The 21,627-nt window shown below is 37.1% G+C and overlaps 1 protein-coding gene across 3 annotated transcripts in view; it reads left to right on the top strand.

The window, feature by feature from the left end:
- The window catches only part of LOC145692823 (small G protein signaling modulator 1-like), a 564,802-nt gene that overhangs the window by 436,551 nt on the left and 106,624 nt on the right, over positions 1 to 21,627 (top strand). For all 3 annotated transcript variants that reach the window (XM_081768318.1, XM_081768320.1, XM_081768317.1), the window contains exons 6-8: positions 533 to 600; positions 9,900 to 10,042; positions 13,396 to 13,536. In XM_081768318.1, coding sequence (XP_081624444.1) covers positions 533 to 600; positions 9,900 to 10,042; positions 13,396 to 13,536 — 352 coding nt within the window. The remainder of the gene's footprint in view (positions 1 to 532; positions 601 to 9,899; positions 10,043 to 13,395; positions 13,537 to 21,627) is intronic.

Genomic DNA, 21,627 nt, shown 5'->3' with positions numbered 1-21,627 from the left:
ATAATTGGCTTATAGATTACATATTAATACCGTAGAAACAGACATTGAGAGTAAGTTTTATTTTATTTAATGCTTAAAAAATGGTAACAATGTGATGATGTGGTGAAAATGTTAGTAGTGACAACGCTTCACTTTGGTTTGGGTTTGGGGAAGAAGGAGATTATGGAGGAGCAGATATGTTTTTCGCCTAGGATATAAAAGATTCTAGAACCGCTTTTCTAGAAAGTTTTATTCCTGTACTCTGTGTGGTTGTCCATATGTAATGTGTATTCAAATTGGATCTCCTCTTTGAAACACGCTGTATTTCACCCCAATTTTATGTAATAAATGAATGTAGTCCCGTACAATCGTACTTAAATTACTCTGCTGGATTCAGATACCACAATTTTGGTTATTAATCGACTGTGGCAGTTAGAGCTTAGTTTTGTTCGTCCGCAGTTGATATCAGTTATTCTTAATATGTTTTATAATGGTATTCATCTTATTTCTTAATAACAACATAATTTATGGTTTTTAATTTATCTACTTGCAGCAAATACTATGAAAAGGACTCGTTAGTAGCGGATCCAGATTACGGATCTATACTTAGTTCTCTTTTAGGTAAGTTTACGAATACCTTAATACCTTATTATTATTATTATTATTATTATTATTATTATTATTATTATTATTGTTGTTGTTGTTGTTGTTATTATTATTTCGTATTATCTGTTAGAAGGTTATCTGGGATTTATATTGCTAAAATGTCTTTCTTACATGTTTTTGCACCATCAAAATAAACCGAGACAAAGAATAATAGACGGGGGGAATACTTATTAACAACCACACATAATAACGGACGATGACAATGGTGGATTGCAGTCCCATTTAATCTAAAGCTACTAGGAAATTAGAATTTACCTGTACCAATAAATTCCACGATTCTCTAAAGAATCTTAATTCAAATATAAATTCAATTCAAACTATTGTGTAAAAGTTAAAGTGGAACCCAAACTACTGTAATACGGTCAGTGCTCTTTCACCAGGAATTGAATCCGGAACAGCGTGCATCAATGACCACTAAACCAGCAGGGAGAGATTTTGTCATAAGTACAAAGTAGTATGCGAATATAATGAGCGTTGTGTTGACATGACAAAACGCAATATCAAAATCAGTATCAATGAACCCAGTAGGGGTGAAAACAATACAAGCTTACCAAACATTTTAAGACAACAAACTTCAAAACGTGTCACAAGTTCACGTTTTTGAAAAAGAAAAAAGTAACACTAAAACAATAAAAATCTGAATCAATTTTTATTTAAAAACATCTAATCTAACCCATTGATACACAAAGCAAGAGCTAAAGAGCATCAAGTGCCATAAGCTACTGTTCTACGTATTATGTCCGCATCTCGCATGCTAGTGACATCTAGCGAGCATTGTACAAACCACATACAGACGCGAAACTTGTCTTTTCCATCAGTACATGGCAGCACTGTAAATGTGTCTGATTCCCATTTCAGAAATACCACTAATTTCCACGCACATACACACACATACAAAAATGCAGTTTATAAGAAAAATAAATCGGCTTTTACCACGTATTATAATATAATTATGTATCATGTTTCGTCCTCACAACTGCAGAAATTTTAGTTTTGTAAATTAAAAGAGATACAACTTCACGCAGGACATTAAGTAACAAGAAATAGTAATAATTAAGAGCTTCTTCCATTGAGCACGAGACGCTTCAGAAACGTGATTTTTACGCCTTCTACGGTTAACAAAATTGTGCTCCCATTACTTGCGTACTAATTGTCATTTTATTGGATAAAATCACAGCTCGTGCAGCATAATTCGGTTGTTGGAACCATAAGAGATGATAAATAATCTCGTTTCGTGTTAAATAAAGAGTGCCCAAAAGGAAGCAGGATTTAATATGCCCAAAAATACGCTATATTTCCTAAACACGTTATAAGAATGTCAAGTTTGATCTTGAGCACACGTAGTTCCAACAAGATGGCGCTACCTGCAGTTCCTTCTATGAGACAATTACTTTTCCCCATGAGAAATTCCGCAACCGAGTACTCGCTCGGAAAGGTAATCAAAACAGCCCAGCAAGGTCGTGTGAGCTCACTCCTTGTGATTACTTTCTTTGGAAATTCCTGAAATCAAGAGTTTACTGAAACAAACCAAAACAGTGCAGGAACTTACAGAAGACATTTAACATGTCGTTAGTTACGTCGATAGACTTATGTGTGAAAAAATGATTATGAATTTCATCGAGAGAGTCCAGTGCTGGCAAGCCGTAAAGGACATATGACAAACGTTTTTCATTCTTAAATCGGAACATGCACCTGATGTAAGTATGTAAAAATATTTTCCATTTTCTAAAAATGTACTTTTCGGGGCATATTAAATCCGGCGTTCGTATTAGGACATCCTATAGATGAAAAGTCCTGTCATTAAACGAGCGCCTTCTTTTCAAAAGTGGTTTACAGCGTTAGTACTTTCAAGCATTAGTAGTTCAAACATGAAGTAACGAACAAATGGACAGGCTTAATTGACTCAATAAAAGAATCATAATCTGTATCTGTATTGGCAGAAAGAAATGCATCTTTGCTTCAGGTTAACGCTCACCAGATGTCATTACGAGCGAATCGATTATGTTGCCCCCGCAAGTTGAAGAGTTCAGAAACAGACTTGAACCTCCTTACCTTTTTGTTTCATGACTCTGATCAAGAAATCATAATCTTAAATAAAATATAGATATCACCATAGGCAGAGCTATGGGGGGGGGAATAGGGGCATTGCCCCCAACTTTTTGACAAAAAATAAAAATGCCACCTATAAGTTCCTTCAATTCTCATTTGTATTTAACGTGCCCCCCAGCAGACAAAAGGTCTGCCCCTCCAGGAGACAATTCCTAACTCCGCCCATGGATATGATTATCGGCTAATTTACAATTTACTCAATAGAAATAAGCACAATAGTTACAAACACTGAAATCTAATCACCATTTTCATAAAATAGCTCTAATGTGAATCACAGCAACGTTTACAACACATTTTAAAGTGGTCAAGGTTGACGTTTTTCAGCCTAAATACGAATGAAATTACAATTACCGGCATTCAGAAGATATAGGGAAGTGTGAATATTTTATTCGGGACGACGACAAATCTCGGAAACCGTAAAAAGCCAGGGAATTTGAGAAGTCAGGAACTACCGTTGAGACTAAGGGAATTTCGAAGAATGAGATTTTATAAACATTTTAAATGAGATTCTAAAATGATTTTGAATGTGATATGGCGCTTGTTTTTTAATTGTCAATTTCCAACTGAGAAACTTATGTATGTTTTCCACTAGTTATATGTACAAAACTTTGGGAGGCAGGACACTTTTGGCCCCCAATATTTAACGGTGGGGTCCTCGTCCCCCACCCCAATATAATCCAGTCGAGGAAGAATTAACAAAGAGCAGCAAGAATTTCTGTCGTAAACTTCATCATGCTTTTAATTCAATATTAGGAATAGCCTTCTTATTCGATAGAAAACGCCGTTCAAACAACACTGGCACTGAAACTTCAAACAACACTGGCAGCACTCACATGACAAGTGAAGATCAATGCAACGTGAATTTTACAGCGGAGTATCGAACCGAGATCTTGGGGGCGAAAGGAGGCCTTCATCAAGCAATTGATAGAAAAGGGCTGAATATAATGATGATATCATTGTTTCGACCCCCCAATATTTTCTTCAAGTCGGCGTCTATGGATGTGTAACAAACTAATAGTCTGTAGTTGTGCGTATTAACTTTTCCTTTCGCTTGTGCAATGTGTATTATATTGGTGAATCATCCACAAAATGCAGTTGAATCAACGATCCAATGGTAAATTCATTTTCGATGCACCCATAATGTCAACCTTTTTCCATTGTCTTTCCCACTAGTTTCGAATTTATCGCAGTTTCTTGACCCGCATTAAGTAAAGCTAATCACGCAAATTAAAAGATTTTGGTATACAGTCACTTGTACTTTAGTTCCTGTGTTTTCGTTGTAATGTATTTCAATTCGCGAGGAAGTTTATTTCGGAAATGCTTATGAGTTTACGAAAACTGCTGATAAAGTTGCATATACATTGGATTATTAATCAGCGTATACATTGGATTAATACTCAGTGCATAGCATAGATACCAAAGTGTACTTTGTAAATTATACTACACTTGTAGCTACATACGAGGAGAAGTCAAAAAATAAATGGACTTGCAATTTCTTGCGCTAGAGTCTGATAACACTGCTAGTATCCAGCGCTGAATTAGTGTCTCTGCAACATTTCTATGCAACGTGTCACTCTTATTCCCGCTGGAGTTGAAGTATAGCAGACCGTTAAACATAACAGCTCCATTGTTGATCTGCACCAAGGAGGAAATTATTCGTAGAATGCAAGCGCAATATGGTGACAGATGTCTACCGCGAAGCAAGATCTACGAATGGATAGAGCGTTTCAAACAGGGAAGAATTTCTTTATGTGATGAAGAAAGATCGGGCAGGCCATCAATGTCAACGGCTGAGGACAATTTGAAAGTCGTTGAGGGTATGATGATGGAAAACAGAGGAATGACAGTGAACGAAATCGCCAATACTTCACATATCAGTTATGGTTCAGCGTATTTCATTAGAGGAAGAGCTCAGGTTAAGGTTTTGTGTCATTAGAATAAATGTATCTTTTCTCGAAAATTCCCTTACTTTTTGACTTGTCGTATTTAATAATATTCCAACAATAGTTACGGATTTTTAACAATCAATTAATGTTAATTACCGTAAATTAGGCATTCTTGTTGTGGCACATTTTATTTAGCATGAGGATATGGTTATTTCTCATCTCTTATGGTTCCAACAACCAAAGTATTGTGTACAAACTAGTGATGTACACATAAACCGGTTTTTCGGTTTCTGTTTTTTTTAGGAAAACCGAAACCGGTTTTTGAAATTTTTCAAAACCCTGTTTTTGGCCGAAACCGGTTATCGGTTTTCCAAAACTGCTTCGGTTTTTTCACCGAATCCGGTTTCGGTATTCTTCAAAACCGGTACGCTTTTTACCGAATCCGGTTTCGGTTTTCTTCAAAATCGGTTCAGTTTTTCATCGAAACAGGTTTCAGTTTTTCCAAAACTAGTTCTTCCAAAACCACTATTTCTCATCAGAATAGTGTTTCGTTATTCTCCGGAAACCAATTCCGTTTCCACAGAAATAGTTTTGTGTGTTTCCAAAACAGTTTTCGGTTTTTAGTTTCGGTGAAAACCGAATCTTTTTTTTAGAAAACTGAACCGCTTTTGGAGAAAATCGAAACCGATTTCATTGAAAAACCGAACCGTTTTTGGAGAAAACTGAAAATGGTTTCGGCGTAAAATCGAACCGGTTTTTGCAGAAAACCGAAATGTCGGATTTTCGGATTTCGGTTTTTCTAGAAACCGGCTTCCGGTTTTTATTTTTTAAAAACCGGTTTTGCCCATACTGTGACTTTATCTAGTCGCATGAAAATTAGTACGCAAGTAATGGAAGCAGAATTTGATTAACCACAGAAAGCGTAAACAAAAACATTTCTGAGACTCTCGTCCTCAATGGGAGAAACTTTTAGTTATTACTACATATTTCTTGTTATTTCATGCCCTGCATGAAGTTGTTTCTCTTTTAATTTACGAAACTAAAATTTCTGCCGTTGTGAGGACGAAAGGTGATATATAATGGCATTATACGTGGCAAAAGCCAGAGATTCACTTTTCTTGTAAACTGCGTTCTTTGTGTGTGTGTGTATAGAAATGAGCGGTATTTCTGAGATGGGAATCACACACATTTACAGTGCTGTCATATACTAATATAAAAGATAAGTGTCGCGTCTGTATTTGGTATGTATATACAACGCTCGCTAAATATCACTAGTTTGCGAGAAGCAGACGTAGTACGTAGTATAGCTGCTTATTATAGCACGGGATGATCCTTATCTCTTTCTTTGTGGGTCAATGAATTACATTAGGTATTTTTAAAGATTGATTTACATTTTCAATTTTCGTGTTATTTCTTGAAGAATGTAGAATCTTAACTTATGTAAGTTCATTTGTTGTCTTCAAATGTTTAGAAAGCACGTATTGTTTTCGTGCCTGGTGTGTTTATTGATATGGTTTTGAGATTGCTTTTTGTCATGCCATATAGGTCTGGTATAATATGTCTGGAGCCATAGACATGAACTTATCATAACTGTCACTATTTTTTAACTGAACGGGCATATATACTCTTTGTTATCTAGCTGTAAAGCTTGTATATTCGTAAATATATCAGGAAAATTGCGCACATAAACATTGCATATAATTCAGCCGGGCTGGGACGTATCGTGCGAGTGGTACTAGTGGGACATGTTGACATTTGTCCATTACCTACATGTTGATATCAACAGACATATTGGCCACATTTCAATATCGATCATGTGATCCCACTAGTGACATTCATTTAGTTTACCCAGTTTCTTAGTGAGTTCCCTTACACAATTTCAACTTGGCCTCAGTTGTTGCATCCTTATTGGTATGCAACTGTGCAGATCATATTGCATCGGATGGATGGAATATTATTGGTGAATTGGCAATGGATTTCATATTCTTGATGCTATTCCTTACATTTCCGACGCTTTGAACTCATGTTTACTTAGTATGGGTGCATTTCTGGGCATTTTTCTTTACGTGTTTCCACACATGTGAATCACCCTGCTTCATCTGTTGTTCTGTTGTTCTCAGATGTCTTTCTACTGCATTTGAGTACTAATTCGCTACACTTAATACTCAGAACGTCACTGTTGGCCAGCATCCGTACCTGGCGATTATGCAACCACACACAACGGGAATGAAGGTGTCTGTCATTTTGTATTTGTTCCAGATATCGAGTTAATACAAACGAATTATTGTTACCTGGTAGAAACCCTATCAATTCATATCCATTTAGACCAATTTTCATTTGGCAGATTATCCGGGACTCCCTACGTTCCTTTGGGGAATCCCTTGCGCGTGCATGGTAGGATTGTGAAACATGCAAAATTCAATACAGCAGGTATGACTTCTTCAGTGAATTTTTTACCCGCCCTCTTTACGTTGGATAGTTTCCGAACTATTGGCGTCCGAAAGTCATTTTCCCACGCTTTCGGCACCTTGTAGATCCGAAACTATGTCCGAAAGCCGAAAGTTCAAGAGAACTTTTTTCTTGTCTTAGTGGCAGGAGTCATCTCCCAAAAGTTGTAAACACTTACTTTGCAACACCCGATATATATATATATATATATATATATATATATATATATATATATATATATATATATATATATATAATTTAACAATTAGTAGGTGTTTTAATTTCGATAGTAATTTAGGAAACAAGTGAGGCATTCTCCGGAAAAAGGACCTATGGGCTCACTAATCTGACAACACTGTGCGAAGTTATGCGTGTATTTGTATCACCATTACTGCACTAATATTTGGACAGTGAGCGTGTTGGAAGCATTGCTAGAACTGTATCTGTATTGCTATACTAGTTTTATGCAACTGGTAGTGGATAGTGGTAAAGAAATGAATAGACGCGAACTGAATTCTAAAAAGAAAGTATCAAGCGTGAGGTACAGAAACGAAAACGTCAAATTGGAAAACTGTATAGTCGCAAAGACGAAGAGCTATAGATAGAAAGATTTTTAAATCAGATGTTGTATAGATCTTCTCGTTTTCCTGTCACCGACAGATACGGACTGGCTTCAATGTATTATGCAGGGAATTCAGGCAAATTCCACGTTAATGTGTTTTGTATCCAGCGCTTTATTTTTCATTATATTCTTTTAGTTTTGTCCACATCGTATATTGCGTAGTATTAAAATTTTTCAATATTTATTTTGTGTTCTATGGAAACAGGACACTTTGCGCACTACTACATGACATTGTATTCTGTTACAATGTTCACTATATGAAAAGATATTGAAGTCTTGTCTTGCTCTAAAGTTCTGTTAGATACAGCTGACACAACATTTCATTGCGTTTCTCTCAAACCCATCATTTTCACTATACGCCCTTAAATAACTATTGGCCCGCACAGATATATATTTTCCTTCCATTCATAATACATTTGAACACATCTTTTTCTGGTTTATTTTGATTTTTGCGCACGGCATCTTGTGTTCTTTGGAAAAAAGGGCCTATTGGGTAGGGTATCGATTATCTTTTTATCTGTTGAAATAGTATATGTATCCGAAAACATGTTAGCTACATAATTTCTGCGAGTGCTAAGTATATCAGTACGTTTTGCAATTCATGTTTCACTTCACAAATCTATTCAGGAGAAGTAATACAAACTTTCACTTGCGTTTTTCTCAAAACCATCATTTTGCCTATAGGCTCTTTTTCCGGAGAACGCCTCAAGTGTTTAAAATCAGTAACAAATTCGTGTAGCTTGGATTGTATTAATTAGGAGTTCATCCCGTTCATCACCGAGAACATATAATACATGGGCCTACAGTTTAACATGGAATCCGAACAAATCCCTGTTTGTAAATTTTCTTGATTTCGTGAATGTTCACGCGTGAAATATTCAGTATTTATTGCAAAATTGTGCTGGTACTTGTACACGGCTTGTAATTATGTGAGGGTAACTCAAAAATTATCTGCAATGTAGCTGTAACTCTTCTTCTGTCCTCGTTTATGCTGTTGTGGTCATGTTGTGAAAGTTTGATCCTAAATCCTCTATTTGTCCTCCTTTTGTTGCAGATAAATCATGGTCACCTATTAGAAATTTGCACCAAAGAGAAACAACGAACAGTGATCCGGTTTTTGTGGTCGGAAGGTGTATCAGGGACTCAATCCATCATAGATTTTCTCCACAATACGGGAACAATGTCTTGCCGGAACGGAGTGTCTACGAATGGATTGAAACAGTCAGAAATTGAGGCACAAGTATTAAGCCACATTGTCACGTTAGAAGAACTTGTAGCTGTCAGAAAAATCTTGTAACCCGATCTTTCTATTTATTCTTTACATGTTACAACTTCTTGAAGGCAAGAAAGGTTTCTATACACATGCATCTCTGCACTCTAGTGGACAAATAGTGAACCTCCTCATTAAAAACGTGTATTTTGGCGCACTTTCCCTCCCTGCCCAAAAGAATCCGTTGTTTCGGAAGTAGTGAAACTGGTTTTTCTTTTGTGTCAGCGGGAGGGCGATAGCAGGTAGCAAGCAAGACGTCTCAGAAAGTTGCGCATCGTTCAACTCCTTGCAAGATGAAAAAAAAATGTTTTGTGACCCTTTCAAGACTATGTGTACACGGTGAAATATGGTAGGGTTTCAAGATTTTTTTATGACAGCTGCAAGTTCTTCTAACGTGACAATGTGGCTTTACGCACGAGGAAGGAGCCGGACGACCATCTACGGCCACACATTATGACAACATTGAGCGAGCACCTGACATGGTTCTGTTAGAAAGACGAGAGACTACCGATGAAGTGGTACATCGTCTGGAAATTAGGCATGGTTCCTGTACACCTTCCGACCACAAAGAACCGGATCATTGCTCGATATTCCTCTTTGGTGGAAACTTCTAATGGAGCGGCCATGATCTATCTACAACAAAAGGAAGACAAATAGAGGATTTAGAATGAAATTTTCATAGCATGACCACAACAACATAACGATGAAATAAACGAGGATAGAGGTCAGTATAAACAATGCAATAGAAGTTATAGCTACATTGCAGATAATTTTTGATTTACCCTCGTATAATGAATTCAATAATTCTGGAAAATGTATCGATAAATTTACTCATGAATGATTTCTTTTTTATTTCCTGTTTTACACATGACTTGTTTACTATTTGACATTTGTTTATACTTGGTTTTTGTCTATTTAGTTGGACCCTGTGCATTAGATTATTCGAAAACAAAAACCCAGGATCATTTTTGGACGGATCCTCCAGCAGATGAATTAGTACAACGGCATAGAATTTCTAGTGGTCATTCCACGCCACCTACCTGTAGACGGCCAGCACTTAACGTAAGTAGCAACATTCTTTTTACCTTATGAATTGTTGATATACAGAATGAGCCATCTTCACTTTTATAGCTACAAAAAAAGATCTAAATTTCCCCTTATACAATAGATACAAATGCGTTTGAAATTTTCATATCATTTATACATAGCAATAGATGTAACACATAAGGGATATCTGGAGTTTTAAACCTCTCGCCCTCTGCTATAAGATATCAAAGAAAAATAACGATATACATATTAACATAAATACAAAAGTCGTAATATTCTGAAACTATATAAACTTAGGTGATTGGACCCTCTGCCGCTATGCATCAAATATTCCTAAATATATTAGATTGCTAGGGGTGGTAGACGATTTAGACCACAATAGAAGGACGATATAGTTTATGTTAACTACGAGGGAGGTTCAGAAACTAAGGTTACAAGACCGATATTTCTGGACTGTCATCTGTTGAAGAGGAAGGAGAAGTGTGCGGTAATTTTAATACATGGAGTTGGCAACTGTGCAGAGTTTTAGCCATCTACGGCGTTAGTTGTATGTAAACACAAATGGCGACTCGTTTGGAAAACTGGTCGCTTGGAAGTCGGCTTAGTTATTAGATTTCTGTAGTCCAAACATGTAACCGCGGCTGCAATTCACCGGCAGCTGGTAGAGGTTTATGGAGAAACTGTAATGTCTCGTCAGCCTGTCACAGAATGCTGTCGAAAATTTGTGGCTGGTAGAGAAAACGTCACCGACAAGGAGCGCAGTGGCCGATCCAACACGGGAGATTTGAGCACAGCTCACGTGGAGAAGCTGATTTAGGAAACAGGAAGATCGCGTTACGGTATCTGATGGCAGAATTTGCGACTTTCACCTGTTCCCGTACTTGAAGGAGGACCTAGGAGGCTATCGCTTCGCTTCAAACGAGAAGCAGTGATGCTAGTTTGAGGGTAATTTCCCGCGGCGTAGGGAGATGTAGCGAAGTTTTTTTAAGGAAGGGAAAAAGGGAGATTTTACGAATATGAGATAAAATGTAGGGAAATTTAACTTTTCAACAAATTTTGTTAGTAAGTACTGCGGCAATATGACGAAAGCCCGTGGCATTCTTTTCAGAATCCCACTCATAAAGTGACAAAATTTCTTTTTTTTCACAAGCCTTCCGGAACCTGGCTTGAGGATGTCATTATACAGAATAACATTGAAGTATTAATAGAAGATCAAAGGCACAAGTATAAGTTGTTGAGATATGAGCACAGTATAATAATCTATAGATATGCAGTAATGCTCCCTTTAAACAATGACATGCATATAGTGAACGAAAATTAGGGAAATTTTATCTTAAAAAGGGAATTCTTGAGCATTCTTGAGGGAAATTTTAACTTGGGGACCTAGCATTAGTGACGAGAAGGTGAAACACTTCGTGGCAATGTGGCTGAACACGCAAGGACAGGATTTTTACCAGGAGAGAATCTTCAAACTCATCCCACAATGCAAGGACCTCAACCGATATGGAGACATGTCGAAAAACAACCTAATGAGTGCGCCATCTGTTGGTTGTATGAAATAATATATACACGTTCCACTCCAGGCTTTGTAACCTTACTTTCTGATTACTTCTCGTATTTAATATTCATGAAATGTGATTAGACGTTCATAAATGTTCAGTAGATGTCAACTTGGTATCGATGGAATGCACAAAATGTCCAATAGACATCCATGTTTCTTGTCTATATTTAGTTGACACATTCGATGAACATATTGGTCATGATACAGATATCTAGTGAGCCTCCATGTCGGATACCCAATAATGCAGGGGCGGATCCTAGGACAGACTTCTGAGGGGGGAACGGTGCTACTTAGAGCCACTTTTAACAGCTCCAAACTCTGGGATGGGTTTTGTTTAAATATATATATATATATATATATATATATATAATAAGAAAGTTTTCTCTTCTGGGGGGGCAATTGCCCCGATCGCCCCCCCCCTGGATTCGCTCTTACAATAATGCACTTTGAGGATCCCATGTCGTGCGACTTCAATTTTGGTCGCAAGTGACGATAGCTTACTACAGTGGCGGATCCAGGGGGGAGATCGGGGAGATCGTTCCTCCCCCTAAGAAGAGGAAACTTTCTTATTTTATATATATAAATAAAACTCATTCCAGAGTTCGGAGCTCTTAAAAGTAACTCTAAGTACCAGTATTAAAACCCACCGCCCCTCCCAGAAGTCCGTCCTGGATCCGCCCCTGGCTTACTATGACTCCTTATCCTTAATATTTTCTTTTGTTAAGTGTATTTCACGATATCCTGAAATTTTAGTGTGGACTCTTAAGCCAATGAGTAATTGATGTAAATGAGAAAATGTAGTATTAGATTATTAATTTTAAAAAAAATATTATCAGAGCTGATTCTCATAAAAATTCGTACCCTTGCCTCATATTGTAAACTGTAAATGAATTGAAAATTTGAGGTTGCTTAAGGCACTATTATTATTCAATTGAGTTTTTTTTTTTTTTTTTTTTTTCACGAATGAGTTTGATCTGATATGGAATAATTTCAGGGAGTGAGACTCAAAGAAACTCGGAAGTCTATAAATAAGGACCACCCTGATATATTGGGTGTTCTAAAAATGGCGCCCATGGACCACAGAGCTATATTCTACAAGTCAAAAGAAAGTGAAAGATATATATAATTGTATATCTTTCGGTTCATTGTGAACGTCGCAAATAACGAACCAAAGAGTAGATCTACCAGTCCGTCGAATAGTTACATCCATTCTTTTCAGATAGCAAGACGTTGACACTAGCAATTATTAGCGTAACTTTCGTTGTAACTGCTTCATGGATTCGTGGAGCAATACTAGTGGTACAAACTTAATCTACGATGTTGCTACATAGTAAAAGTTTTGATCTCTCATAGCGGCTGAAGGAGGTCTCGGACGATATACTACAGTATTATATAGCATTTTCACTTTATTTTGATCTGAAGGATAGCGCTCTGTTGTCCGTGAGCTCCATTTTTGGAACACTCGATATATATCTAATATACGTTTTCTGTCAGTAAATATAAAGTTGAGATATATATTTTTAAAATTTTAAATAGACCACGATCTCTTCCCTGCAGAAATGTGCGAAAACTCAACGGTGTGAAATTGTATACGGAACAAACAGACAAATAGTCAGCTTTATACAGTCTATAAGATTACATTTCGTTATAAACCCTGTATATGTCGAGATAAATTTTCTCGTCAGCTTCATCCTAATTAAGTCAATCTTCATACTTTAAATATACATATTGTAAACTTGTAGCTTCTTAGTGCTAGATAAAATAAATACATAATATGTAATATACATGTGTTTTCTTTTTTTTTCAGTTTCGAAGAAGTCTTCACGCTGTTAGCTCGGAAGAAAGTCATCGTAGTGTTCCAATATCAGCCAAGGATTACGTAGAATCCTTACATCAAAATAGCAGAGCAACTCTTCTCTATGGAAAGAACAATGTCCTTGTATTACCGGTAAATACCACATTTTTTAATTTTGGTTTTGATACTTTCTACTACTTTTGAATTAAAAAATGAAATTGAGCCTTGTAACGCTCAATATTTAATATAATATTATATCATATTATAATATTAAATATATATTAATATAATATTATAATATGATAAGCCTATATATAATTTTGGTTCTTTAGACATTTGTAATTTGTAATTTTTACGAGTTGAGTAATAGAGATAGTAATGATAGAATAGGTCTCGAAGTTTGTGCATACATGCGCATCCTTCCAGACCCTGTAACCCGGACAGATCCGTAACCCGGTGACTTACACAGATTCGGAGTCGCCCAGACAGGCCCGCTATGACCCGAAGACAACGAAATATCATTATACACAAGGAGAATATGTAAAACTGCTAATGTAATTTAAACAAGCAAAACTCTCTCTTTTCTCACAAGGGAACCTTCCGAAAATGATAGTTGCAGCGAAAGATATGGCCTATGCCAATTGAAAGAGCTGTAAGAGAGATGAGCATTCCCCAAAAATTAGCTGCCCATAGCAATAGGTTCAAGAAATATAAGAGGTGGAAGTTCGGGAAGCAGCAAGGTTGGACAAAGGGGAAAAGTGCAAATTCCGCAAAAGAGGGGAAGACGGCAAAATACAATGCTGACAAGTGATGTACAGAAAGAGACTTTCCACAATAGGGAACAAATGGAGGCCACCACTGGGGTTAACAGTGTTACCAACTGCAATGAAAAGTACATGTTTTGCAAAGAGGACTATATGTAGTGAGTGTCACGTAGAACAATATTCAGTGTCATGTAGAACATAAGATATGGTGTGTATAATCAATGGTACAATCTAACAAAAGAGAATAGAAAAAACAGAAGTACGAAAAATACGGAAAAGACGAAGTTGGCCATAATGCGCCACATTTAATCACGAGCTGTGCATATTAGAATGAACAAAACATAAAGCACCAAGTATGCAGGAAACTTCTGTTTTTTTCTATTGTCTTTTGTTAGATTGTACCACTGATTATACACACCATATCTTATGTTCTACATGACACTGAATATTGCACTCAATTCATATAGTGCTCTTTGCAAAACATGTACTTTTATTACAGTTGGCAACACTGTTAACCCTACTGGTGGCCTCCATTTGTTCCATATTGTGGCAAGCCTCTTTCTGTACATCACTTGCCAGAATTGTATTTTGCCGTGCCCCCCCTTTTTTGCGGAATTTGCACTTTTCCCCCTTGTCCAACCTTGCTGTTTCCCGAACTTTCACCCCTTATATTTCTTGAACCTATTGCTATGGGCAGCTAATTTTTTGGGAATGCTCATTTCTGTTACAGCTCTTTCAATTGGCATAAGCCATATCTTTCACTGCAACTATCATTTTCGGAAGGTTCCCTTGTCAGTAAAATGTCATTTTATTTCTATTTTGTTATACGTGTTTATGAGTGTCAAAGCACTATTAAAGTGTAAACTCTTAAACCACAAAAAACTGTGGCCCTGCTCTCGCTCGCTAAGGTTCTTGCCTTCGGTGCAAGCGGACCCGGGTTCGATTCCCGATGGGGGTACTCGGTCGAAAAAGTGTAAAACGCTTTTTGAGGCCGGCCACGCTGAATGAGGTTTTCCTTATTCACACCAGGCAAATGCCGGGGTTGTACCTAACTTATAGGTCTCAGGCCGCTTCCTTCCTTCCCTTTCCCCGGATAATGTGCTCGCTGAGGGACGTCATCCCTCAAACGTGACGGGCTAAATGGCCTTAGATGCCGAAAGCCCAGAAATCTAAATCCTAAATCCTAAAATCTTAATCACAGAAAAGGAAAACACGATTTTCTTGTAACGGATGTCAGAGTTGAATCGGGCGAGCCTATAAAACTTGTTTGATAGATTAGGGTTTAGTATCTGTTTCAGCCCCGAGGCCATATGAGATGTTTACCTACAAGTTAGCAGCAGGATCCGAACAACATGACCTTCCACTGGGACCTGGATCTCCTGCACGAAACATGCACTCTAACCGAAACATGCACTCTGTTAATCGTGTACGATATGAGAAATGCTGTTGAGACTGAACAGTGCTTTGTTAAATCTTGTTGCATTGTCTGTGTTCAGAGTTACTGTATTTATTTTCCAGTATGGAAAAATGACTAAACGTAAAATTATATTTGAATTATTTGTCATAATACATTGAATAAAAAACGTCACATCGGGAATCGAACACGTAAATATTTTAACATGAGTTGGTCATTATTAATTCATTTTAAAATACTTCAGTAATTCTGTAGAATTGATATATCGGTTACTTTCAGGTGTCTGGGTCACCAAGTCCGTCTGAGAAGTGAGACCCATATCCTATCAAAAGTCGTGATTTAGATGACCCAGTGACCCGTGCTCTCATTGGTACACTAGGCTATTGTTAGAGCAGTGGAATCAATTCCTGAACTAAAAGAGTTCTTCGATACTTGTCAGTAACTCTATTGCTTTTTTCAAGAAACGTCATGTTGCATCGGGATACGTAGGAGAGAGTTTAAAGCGATTAAAGCATTTCACCAAATAATGATGTGTGGCGTATTTTAGTGAATTCAAGAAAAACTGAGAAAATCTGTAGTATATTCCTGTACTACAGCATTGTTCCACTCAGAGACCAGTTTCTCAGCAAATTAAACGGCGTGACAAACATCTTGGCATTTGAAGGCGGCGCTTCCCAAGTTCCCTTTAAATGCTGCTAGCAAATGAGAGGCCAGCGGTATTGCCACGTTTATTTTGTACACATCCCGTCTATCCTCTGCCACCTGATTGCGCTGTAGTTCGTCTGCTTAGCCATAGCCACACCCCTTGCGTTTTATTCGTTTAGCTGAAATGCCAAGATGTTTGTCACAGGTTTTAGTACCATCATTTAAGTTGGGGCAAGGTAGTTCAGTGGTAGATTACTTCCTTCTGACGTGTGGGGTCCCTGGTTCGATCCCGACCCGGCCCAACATGGTGTGCGTGAGTTTTCCCGTGTTACTCATGTTTCCTCCCACATTTTCATTCTACCAATTCTCCCATTATCACTCACTTGCCTTAATATGCGTCACCCGTAGCCTAACGGGCATAATCGTGAGACGTTAAACTAAAAGATTTCATTTCATTTAACCATCACTTAAGTAATGGAGAAACAACTTTTCAGTATACATGCAGCACTTAATTCCACTGGTAACTCACCACAATACAAAATGTCAGCATTATTCTATGGAGTGTTGCAATAGTTGGAGCAACGTTGGACTGGACCTAGGCATAATCAAATTAACTATGACGTCAGGCTTCACATATTGAAACACTGATGGCGATCAAAGGTTCCCGAAAACATGCCTCGTTCCTTATTAACCTGCATCAGATTTCTACTAAGACCTTCTGCTTACTTGAGAAACTCATGTTCAGGGAGCTTGGAGATCTAAAACTGGTAAACACGCTGTTACAAACGAGATATTTGACATTAATTCTACTGTGAAGTTAATACTCTGTAATGGAACGGTTCAAATCTTGGTGGTTAAAAAAGAAAAAAAAATCTCTTTACTGATACAGTGAAGGCGTATAAACTAAAGTCTGTGACAAACATGTTGGCATTTCATCTAAACGAATAAAACGCAGGCTCTGACGCGACGTTGCCGAGTAGTAAAGGGGTATGGCTATTGCTAAGCAGACGAACTAAAGCGCGATCAGGTGGCATTGGATAGACGTGGATGTGTACAAAATAAAACGTGGCAATACCGCTGTCCTCTCATTTGCTAGCAGAATTTAAAGGGAACTTGGAGCGCCGCCTTCAAATGCTAAGACGTTTGTCACGCCGTTTAAACACACTGATTCTTCTATAATTGAAACGCAAAGGCACACTCCCCAGTAGTTTTGCTATTTTGGTGGTCGATTTGGAAAAAGGAACAGTGGCGGATATAGCCTGGGGCTGGGGGCCTAAGCCCCCAGTTTTTAGTGACAAAAATAGTTTAACCTATTATTTATGTATTTTTTGGAAGTTTATAGTAACCTTATGATGTACCTAACATAGTCTGGATTCTGGCTCCCCCCCCCAAAAAAAATTCATCTTTTAGATCCGCCTCTGAAAAGGAAAAGAAGATGACAACGAGCTGAAGAGATTATTCTACGAAGTTTCCTACATCTCTGTGGAAGACATTGACGGCAGATACTATAGGACAGGGAAGGCTGTGATTAAAGCCATTCAACACTTATTAAGCGGGAACAGAAGTGGAATAAAAATAATATATGCTCTATGCGATATTGTCAGATACAAAGGACCTCGATTATCAAATACACCTACTTGAGAAATCGAAGCAGGAAAGGGATCTGTCAAATCGACTAATGAATGAGAAATCACGTGGTTGGAGCAGCTCTCAGAACAAACTGAAAAATAAAATATAAGGGTGCTTATTGAAGATGTTCTAATTAATCCGTCTTCCATCTCACGGTAGAAAAGCTGCTTTTCACATTGGTTGACACTCCTACGCTCCCAACGGCTCTCAATGAGACACCAACTAAAATCTGATCTCATTCTCTTTGTTTACAATAAAGACATTCTGTGATTACCAGATTCAGACCAGCTTGTCATTGAGTTTGCGAGGAGCCCCTTTGGATGTGTGTTATGTAAGAATTGTTTCGAAAATTTTATTTTTCTTTTACTTTGTGTCTTGATTGTTTTCTCAGTGTTTAAACATAGGAATATCTCAAAATTTCCTTGCGATAAGCGTCCTGTAAATTTCCAAATATTTTAGTTAACAGTGGTACATAGTTATCTTCACATAAATTGACTTTTCGTATTTTTCTGTACCACTTTACATATAAAAATATGCATTTAATTGAATTATGTACCATCATCATCTTTGATATCTTGAATTCGAGTACCATAATATTTGCCAGTATAGCATACCCTTTGTAAGAGGAGAGCTCCTTCGTGGCTAAGCGGTTAGCGTACGGTAAGCGGTTTGACGTGGGAGACCCGGGTTCGATTTCCGGCGGAAGCTCATGTGGTTCGGATTCCACGTTAAGCAGTAGGTCCCGTCTCATATAGCCTCGCTGCTGAAAGGAAGGTTACACTCAAATCAACTCAACTCAACCTTTGTAAGAGGAAGTACAACTTTGTTCCAGTTTCCATAAATAATAATCACTAAAGAGTTTTATGATATTCTTTGACATCTTTGTCATTGCGTATCTGTCCCCTCTAATAAACCGCGCTGGCTACGGGTCTCGGTTCAATAACGCATTACAATATACTTATATTAAATTTTAGTAAATGTATGTATCATAGTTAAATGAATGCCTGAAAAATATACGTACATCTATTTTGATATTTTTTTCCAATACGAAATAAGTGTTTTAAAGAAAACAAAAATTGAATTGGAATTTTTAACTGATTCTGATATATTTCTATTTCTGGAAATGTTAAAAATTAAGACTTTCGAAATTTCAGCATATAGATGCTTAGATTAGATGTTGTAAGTATAAAAATTCAACTTAAATATTAATGAGTTTAATGCACTTTAAAATCTTTTTTAAAATTAAAATGTGTTTCGCAGTCTCTTAAAAAGGAAAGAAAAAAAAAATTACAAATCAAGCTTTGTTCATTCTTCAGTAATTTCAGAATCTAGGAAAAAATATTTTTTCTTGATTCGTACTTATTTTCCTTATTAAAATGTAGTCAACTGTGCCCATGGAGACATTGTTACCCTTTCAAGAAGTTAGAACACAAGACGCTCGGAATCATTTTTAGGTCTGTCTAGGAAAAGTTTGTGAAAATTTTCGCGACATCTGCAAGACAGACGTATATATGACAATTAAACCTATTCAAGAACTCAACTCGGTGTGGTAGTTATAACTCTTAAGGGCTTTTCTTAAGTTCATATGCCATCTTTTGCTTGTAGAACACTTACAAGTTACATTATTAAATTTTCTTAATGACTGTAAACTTATTTCTTCACATTTAACAACAGCTTTCAACTCTTAAAATTCTATCGAAAGAATAAGTAAGATTCTACCATGTAAGTCTTAAAGATGTCATTTCCAGTGGCGTACACACTATTTCGTCAAGGGGGTATTCCAACACTCAATCTCATATCGTCTCAAGGCACGTGTGAGTATTCTAAATATATATATTAATATAGTAAATGTTTATATTTCCGTAATATTTTGCTGAAAGGAGAGTGTTAAATCCAAGGATGTTATAAATAGAGGATCTGCCCATATGTATCTTCATCCTATTAAATCGATGAAGCCAAAAAACAACCGAGCATCGGCACGTCTGATTGGCTACTCTCGTTTCTTCTGTCGTCTGATTGGCTAATTTCGTTTCCGCCATGATTGTTGGCTCAAAACATTGCAATCCTATTGGGCGGAGTGGGCAGAGTAGGGGTGGCGAAACTGTGACGTATGGCTTCAAGATTTTGTTGTAAGGGCAGATCCTCTATTTTATAAGATCCTTGGTTAAATCCCAGATCCTCCTTGCGTACGCCACTGAGAATATCTTATTTTGGGAATTTTATAGCCTGAATCTTGTACATAACAGTACATGTTCGATTAAGCCAATGTGAGAGTATGAGCAGTAATATACTACAAAAGAGTTCAGAATCCAGTGGCGGATCCAGGACGGACTTTGGGGGGGGCGGTGGATTGTAATACTGCTACTTAGAGCTACTTTTAAAAGTTCCAAGCTCTGGGATTGTTTTTATTTAAATATAAAATAAGAAAGTTGCCTCTTCTGGGGGGAGGCAATTGCCCCGATCGCTCTCCTGGATCCGCCCCTGTCAAAACCAGTATCTTGAATAACCCCTATCATACGAGTGTACTTAGTATATCATTTTTCTGGTAGATGTGCTCCCTCGTAGCCAAGTGGCTAAAAGTATGCTTTCTGTGGTGAGTTCTCGGTGGGGGTACTTGGCTCTTATGCAAAACCAAGGAGTGGTTTGAATCATACTTTGAACAGTAGAGGTTCCGTTATAGCTTCTGTGCTTGAAAGTGACGTTAGATCCTAATAGCCAAATTTTTTTGGTAGCACCTTAATTTGGGCTCACCCTGTAGTATTACAAGGCTGACACAATTTTAGCACAATGTGAGCCGAAGTACCAAAGTTTAGTTAATTCATTAAATATACATCCCTTATATTTAAGTATGGCGGCTTAAAATTGGAAACAAAACCGTTATGTTTTATAGATATTACCTGTTCAGTACCCAGACCAGGTAAAGTTGCAGTATTAGTTTTCCACTTTATATAATGGCTGAATGAATACTAATTAACTTTGTAACCATAGAGAGATAATTCTGTTTATACGATCGATAAGTATTTCATTAAAACATTTAATAGTCGTTTTTAAACAACAAGGAAAAAAGTTATCTGTTGATGATGGATTGCAGTTTTCATAATAATTACTCTATTGAACTGACCATTACCCAGACTATAAACGATTTTATAATTAAATCTTATTCAAGCGTTCGTTGACAGGGGTTATCCATCATTTCTATCAGGCTGTGCGTGTTACAACTTATTTATCTAATTATACGTTAGATTAGTTACATGTAATGTTCCTTTAAATTTTTATTTTAGAACTGAAGTTTATCAGTCACGAAACCAAGGGGCTATATATGTAAAATAGCAAATAGCTGTGTCACGTGTACATCACGTAAAGAAATTCGGTGTGTATGGCGTGATATTTTCTCAATTAATAATGAAACCGGAAGTAATAGTAGAACTATATCACTTCCGGTTTTAGTGGAGATGTTACAGTTGGAAATGAAATATATTCTTGGCACGTTTAATTGATAGTAGAAAATCACTTCTCGCTAGCTATTATGGTTTTTATTCTATGACGCTCAATAGTAAAACGGAATTGGTTGACGTCTTCAACTTCCGGTTTTAATACAAGATTAGAGTAGGTATTTTTCGGATGCTTAATTGATTATATAAAACCGCTTTTCCCTGTCTGCTACCGTTTTTTACTCTATAACGATAAACATTAAAACCGGAAGTAGTTGATTTCTGCTATTTTAGGTTTTAGTAGATAGATTAGACTGGGGATGGAATATGTTTTCGGGACGCTTAATTGATTACAGAAAAC

This window comes from Thermobia domestica, chromosome 8 (assembly GCF_964235325.1).
Source record: "Thermobia domestica chromosome 8, izTheDome1.hap1.1, whole genome shotgun sequence".
Taxonomy (NCBI): domain Eukaryota; kingdom Metazoa; phylum Arthropoda; class Insecta; order Zygentoma; family Lepismatidae; genus Thermobia; species Thermobia domestica.
The sequence above is the reverse complement of the archived record's forward strand: the minus strand, read 5'-3'. Positions and strand labels throughout refer to the sequence as shown.